The sequence below is a fragment of the Limulus polyphemus genome, unplaced genomic scaffold, assembly GCF_000517525.1.
Source record: "Limulus polyphemus unplaced genomic scaffold, Limulus_polyphemus-2.1.2 Scaffold6029, whole genome shotgun sequence".
In the NCBI taxonomy this organism is placed as follows: Eukaryota; Metazoa; Arthropoda; class Merostomata; order Xiphosura; family Limulidae; genus Limulus; species Limulus polyphemus.
Window position 1 is genome coordinate 10,164 of NW_013671639.1, and position 7,160 is coordinate 17,323.

At 33.3% G+C, this 7,160-nt stretch overlaps 1 protein-coding gene across 6 annotated transcripts in view; it reads left to right on the forward strand.

The window, feature by feature from the left end:
* Window positions 1–4,022, forward strand: part of LOC106473270 (ras-related GTP-binding protein D-like) — a 13,696-nt gene extending 9,674 nt beyond the window's left edge. Inside the window, exons 5-6 of one of the 6 annotated variants that reach the window (XR_002613640.1) lie at window positions 1,003–3,287; window positions 3,321–4,022. Coding sequence is in view for 1 of the 6 variants with exons in the window: in XM_013933954.2 (XP_013789408.1) it covers window positions 1,003–1,154 (152 nt within the window). In the remaining 5 variants the exon portion in view is untranslated. Of the gene's footprint in view, window positions 1–1,002 lie in introns of all 6 variants that reach the window. The other 5 variants (XR_002613641.1, XR_002613642.1, XR_002613643.1 and 2 more) reach the window with 5 other exon arrangements.
* Window positions 4,023–7,160: the final 3,138 nt, after the last annotated feature.

Sequence of the window (7,160 nt, forward strand, 5' to 3'; positions counted from 1 at the left end):
CTGGCTGGCCAGAACTACACAAAGATGTCATTAAAAGAGATGTAGTGCTGGCTGACCAGAACTACACAAAGATGTCATTAAAAGGGATGTAGTGCTGGCTGGCCAGAACTACACAAAGATGTCATTAAAAGGGATGTAGTGCTGGCTGACCAGAACTACACAAAGATATCATCAAAGGGGATGTAGTGCTGGCTAGATATTCCTGTCTCGTGTTATAAGTACGTGGAAGTAAGAAGTTAAAGTAAGTTAGAGAAAGTAAAAGTGAAGTTAGACTGTATGATTGTCAGTTTAGCAGTAACAGGTGATTTCTAATGTGAACATTTCACAGTTTGTATTGTAGTAACAGACATAGTGGACTTTTAACAAAAAAAGACAATTTTTAAGACTTTAGATTCAACTGTGGTAAACAATAGTGCGAGGAATTTTTATACATACATTTGACTTGTTTTGAATATGTTATTTTAAAACAAGTTGATTGTGTGCTGGTTGTTTATTGTTGAAATTTATCATCAACAAGTCACAGACACCTACTGTAAAGAATTGCAGCCCCCTATAAAAACCTGATAACCACATATTGGGGTTTCCCAAAACATTTATTTTCATTTACTTTAGCGGTATTTCGTATTGTAAAACCAAATGACACAATATACATTTTAACCAAACAGGGTATGTCGACAAGCATCGCCAACTCTGCTCTATTCATATGTCGCCATCTGTACTGAAAGGGTTAACTTATTTTATTGATAAGTATGAAAATATATCCACTTCCTTTATAAACTAATGTTGAAACCACTTACGACCAGTTTCCTTAAGTGACAGTAGTTATTTAACATTCATTCCTTTTGTTGTTGTATCGTTCTATGTTTATAAACTTAAAACTTTACCTAGGGTCAAATTTATTTTAATATTATACAGGTTACAAAGATAGTCTGATGATATTTAATCCATGAGGTTACTACCTTACAAAAACTATATTAACATATCTATATACTTGTCATCCAGGACTTATAGATTACAACTTTCACTGTCTTCGACAAGCAACTCAAGATGCGTTTCAGGTCCAGCTCAAACTTCCAGTGAAAATGGATGGTATGGGACATATCTTTACCTCTATAGAGAGTACTGAAAGTAATGGTTATCCAGATCTATTGTGACAATCTATGCTGTAACACATTATAAAAAAACAAACTTTATTTTAACTTTGTCTTTTGTATCTTGCCAATACCATTTATCATCAAAATTACTTTTCTGTATGCTTTGATATAATTTTTGGTTTCTCCGAACCGGGAGGAACATTGTTTATATAAACACCATCATCATTAATAGTGTAAGAACCTTTGAGTCTTCTCTATACGTAAATATTGTTTGATTTGTTGATTATGTGTTGTTGTTTCAATTTAGTAGATAGCAGAAAAAGTCAGCTGTAGTAGATGTTTGAAAGATACTTAAGAAACATTGTTAGGAAAGACAATTTTTAAATTTGTGTTCAGCATCTACCTATGTTTGGTATGTGGGAAAATAGAATAATATCTTCCTATCATGATCAGATTGATGTTGCACTAAAAGTCTTGATATTAGACTAAGAAACAGAGTATCGGCTACAAAAAATACTCCTAACATTAATCCTATAAATTGTCTTGGAAAAATGTCTAAAATTATATTAGTGTGAAAGTTATTGTCCGGGAGGATGTTTATAATTATATTAGTATTGAAAGTTGTTGTCTGGGAGGATGTTTATAATTATATTAGTGTGAAAGTTGTTGTCTGGAAGGATGTTTAAAATTGTTTTTGTATGAAAGTTGTTATCTGGGCAGGATGTTTAAAATTGTTTTTATATGAAAGTTGTTGTCTGGGCAGGATATTTAAAATTATTTTAGTATAATAGTTGAGAGTAATAAATATGTTGTAAACATGTTACTTATCTTGGGAATAAGAATTGATACGGGCTCACACTGTGAAGTTGATTCGATATTTTGTGATTTATATTCACTGTATTTCATTACTGTACTATTCAAAAGCCCCATTTTCAATAATTACTTTATCCAGCAGTAGTTTATAGAATAAACTGTGTGTATATAGATTGATAGTGTTAATTATATTTAACTTTTTATTCCAAACAAACTACTATCAATAACTAGTTACAGTAACATTTGAATTAGTTACTCTATTTGTATGTTGTTCTGATTTTAACTATCTGATGTTGGTCATCTTCATAAAGCAATAATATAAAATGATAAATAACTTTGATATGAGACTTAATAAATATCCCTCTAGTAACTGATGTAAGGATATTATAATATGATTTAAAGAAATCAAATGTACAAGTGATATAGCTGAGACATCTGATATTGTCTGTTGTATTACCGACCTAGACTAGATAACCTTATCAAATGTACAAGTGATATAGCTGAGACATCTGATATTGTATGTTGTATTACCTTATCTAGTCTAGGTCAGGGTATCAAATGTACAAGTGATATAGCTGAAACATCTGATATTGTCTGTTGTATTACCTTATCTAGTCTAGGTCAGGGGTATCAAATGTACAAGTGATATAGCTGAGACATCTGATATTGTATGTTGTATTACCTTATCTAGTCTAGGTCATCAAATGTACAAGTGATATAGCTGAGACATCTGATATTGTATGTTGTATTACCTTATCTAGTCTAGGTCATCAAATGTACAAGTGATATAGCTGAAACATCTGATATTGTCTGTTGTATTACCTTATCTAGTCTAGGTCAGGGTTATCAAATGTACAAGTGATATAGCTGAGACATCTGATATTGTCTGTTGTATCACCTTATCTAGTCTAGGTCAGGGGTATCAAATGTATGTAACATCCTATAGAACGGAGCATATAACATCTTCAATAGAACAGCAGTTAACCTGCAACATTGTTTGCATCTTATTTTAAGTTATTTTTAATTAGTGATGTATTTGTTGCGTGTTTTTTTTTTAAAGTATACTGTGAAATAGTAATTGAAAGTTTTAATTTGTATTTGCTCTTATCACAAACTATGGACCGGGAATTATTAGGTATTCATGAATTTGGACATTTTTGGCACCCCTGGCCTCTGTTTTAGAGCTTGTATGTACCTGTCTTTTTAGTAATAGTTAGCTGTTGGCTTATTGGTAAGTAGAAAGGCTTACAATGCAAAAAATTGAGTTTTGATACCCGCACTGGGGACAGCACAGATAGCTTTTGATGTATCTTTGTGCTTAACAACAAAAAAACAAAACTGTAAAACGTATGTGATCGAATGTGCCAAAAACCTTAATAGGTTACTGTTCATTTCCCAAAGTATCCTTAATAGGTTACTGTTCATTTCCCAAAGTATCCTTAATAGGTTACTGTTCATTTCCCAAAGTATCCTTAATAGGTTACTGTTCATTTCCCAAAGTATCCTTAATAGGTTACTGTTCATTTCCCAAAGTATCCTTAATAGGTTACTGTTCATTTCCCAAAGTATCCTTAATAGGTTACTGTTCATTTCCCAAAGTATCCTTAATAGGTTACTGTTCATTTCCCGAAGTATCCTTAATAGGTTACTGTTCATTTCCCGAAGTATCCCTAATAGGTTACTGTTCATTTCCCGAAGTATCCCTAATAGGTTACTGTTCATTTCCCAAAGTATCCCTAATAGGTTACTGTTCATTTCCCGAAGTATCCTTGTTACTCAGGTCACAGAGAGATTAAGTTGTTAGAATGTTACAGGTTTGGATGTAAAGTTATAAATCAAAGTTAATAGAAAAGTCTTGTGTTGTAATTCATAATAATATGCCAGTTTTTTTTTTGTGATTCTGTTTACCAGCTGTTTTCTATTGTCCAAGGTTCTTTGTACTTATAGTAACAGCTAATTGTAACTTTACTTAGTATTGTTAAACAGTACAGTATTTTTTTCCATGATCATGGGTGATAATAAAAGTAACCTTTAACATAATTCTCTGTTGTTAAACTGTATAGTTATTTTGCAGTTATGTGAAAATAAAAACAGCTACTCTTATACACTTGTTCACTCTCTACAGTGTGAATGTAGCTTTACTCTCAACAATTTGTATGTTTCATCTTAATTTAATGTGCTCTTTACGCGTATGAAACACCACGTTTGTCTGTTTGCGATGTAATTTTGACAAAGAATTGGGGATAATCTTTTTTTTTCTTATAGCTGCATTTTAGGCTTATAAGAAATATTTCGGTAAAGATGAACCTTGGGAGTGTTGCATTAATTCATATCAGTTTAAATATGCATTTTTCAGTGCAATATTTCATTCCTGTTTAATTGTGCATATGTGCAAACACAAAGAGAGAGAGAGAAGTAATATTCTGTTGGATATAACCTATAAAAAGTTAAAATATTACATTGACCAAACAAGAAGTATTGTGTAATTCTAGTCAGAAGTTTAAAGGTTTTTATACATCTTGTATGTTTTTTATAGATACTAGGCCTACATCCACGACAAAATGAAAAACAAATACTATTAACATTTCGCTCAGCTTGAGACTTGTGTTAAAATCCGAGGTTTAATTCCTCACGGTTGACGTATTGTAGCTTTCCTGGTTAATTGTACATATGTAGAACAACAAACAACTGTGATTTAATGTTTCTGTTGGTTAGTACCTATAAAAAGATATGTTACAGTCCAAACAAAAACAAATGTCATGACTAGCAAGAAATTTTCCAATATTGTATTTTTGTTTTTCTCTATCTTATTTTGATTGAATGCTGCCTTTTTATACGACAGAATTATAACTTTGGTGGGACTTGTTGAAGAGAGACAATTTTTTTTAATAAGTTTTCAAAGAATCTTATCATTGAATAAATATTAAAACCGTCAGATAGAGGTGTTACGTTTGGTGCGGTATGTGTCGCTCTAGTACCATCACGTGCTTTCTTTTCTTTTTTTAATTAGATAAATGTTTTAAGTCAGATTGTCATTTTGTCGAAGTACCTATACAGATACAACCAAATCTTACAATGTACGTACTGAACGTTGAAATCAGAAAATACTTAAAAACTTGCACTAGTATTAGATGGCTTGAGGGGATATACCACTAAAAATCGGGTGTTGATCCTTAATGTGGGCATAGTTCAGTTAGCCCATTTTTTTAACTTTCCACTTACAGCAAAACAAACAAGTTATACAGCTTTAAATCAAAGATGGCTTGAGGGAATATACCACTAAAAATCGGGTGTTGATCCTTAATGTGGGCATAGTTCAGTTAGCCCATTTTTTTAACTTTCCACTTACAGCAAAACAAACAAGTTATACAGCTTTAAATCAAAGAGCAACTTTCAAGGTTGGTGGAAACTTCCCAGCCGAGAGGGGTTGATTTTCGACGATGTGATACTTTAAAAAAAAAGTTAACATTTCTTTGAAGTAGAGTAAGAACACCAAATATATACCGATAAAGAAGAGCATACGATATAGGATGAACAAATGTTTCTTGATTGGTCAATCAGGAGCAACAACTGTTGAATGCGAAGCAAATAACAGATGTTTTTCGTAATCCAATATGAAAGCGACATAAACATGATACAGAAAAACCTTGGATCATTCATGCTGGTAAGATATGCTAAGAATGGCCGATATTAGTAATGTGATGAACGTTTTTTTGTTTTACCGTCGTCTTAAGTAATTAATTATATAATTAAATATTGTTAATAATACTTTCTCTCACGGCTGGGCGTTGCGGATCCACGGTTCATTGTCTCACGTTTTGTCGTAGTTATCAAACTACTGCTAGTGTAGCTTTGCGTGAATATTTGAAAGAACAGAAACGCCCTAGGGTAGCTCAACGACAGGGATTTATAATGCTCTAAATCTGGCCCCCCGTGGTGAGCAGAGCATAGATAATCCATTGTGTAGACTGGCAGGTTTGAATCCCGTCACCGAACATGCTCGCCCATTCAGCTGTGGAGGCGTTATAATGGGAAGGACAATCCTACTATTCGTTGGTGATGACTAGATGCTTTCGTCTATAATTAACCCTCGAGTAGGTTTGCGCGAAATTCAACAAAAGCTTTACACTGAACAACAATCGAAAAAAGAAGTCACGAGACTATTTCCAGTGTCACGTGGTAATTTTTTTTCTTTCTTTTTTTTTTAAGGGACTTTCAGAACTAGCTAAAAATACCCCCCCCCCCCAAGTTTACATAATATATCTCTAGTATACTACTTACGTAGATATGCAAGAGCATTCACTACTGTAGTTGCAACAAAACACTAGATGTCAGTAAACGTCCTGGTGCTCAAAGCACTACAACACCTGGTAAGTACAGTAGCTCACATGATTTGTTTAATATGAAGAACACGTAGTATGTAAGTTTAAAGGTTTATGCCTCTTGGTTATAGATGATTGTCCTACATCGACGGGCCCGGCATGGCCATTTGGTTAGGGCGCTTCACTCGCAATCTTAGGGTCGCGGGTTCAAAACAAACTTATACCCACGACAAAATGAAAAACTTGCTTGAGGCTTATAACGTTAAAATCCCCATTGTAGCTTAACAACAAATTTAAATGGTTTATGGCAAGTTTAAGGCTTAGAAACTATTGAATGCGAGCCAAGTTTTGTGTGTTTCGCTACTGACGTCACAAACTTTACAGTTTTATTTTTAGCGAATCGATATTTGGTTTGTATGCTAACTAACTTAATGAATAATAAGGGGACAATGTCCTCTATTTCCCCGGAGGGAAAAAATGTCCCTGAAAGTATGCCCAATTAAAAAAAAATTGACGTGAAATATCCTTAAATTGTATTTATTATAAAGTAGGCAGCAGTAATACATTAAGAAAGAATATTCAGCCAGTTTTTAAAAATAACTTCTAAGTGGAAGTAAAGAATATCAACCACACTATATCTTCTATATACAGTGCCCAGGAGGCCTTTCGTACAATACCAAGACTTTTCAGACTTATTAGGTATAGCATCTTCATGTGACGACACTGATGCAGTCACGACTTTGGATGTTTTATAGAATATTTTCCTCTTCTTTACAATCATGGGTTGCGTATATCAACCACACTATATCTTCTATATACAGTGCCCAGGAGGCCTTTCGTACAATACCAAGACTTTTCAGACTTATTAGGTATAGCATCTTCATGTGACGACACTGATGCAGTCACGACTTTGGATGTTTTATCGAATATT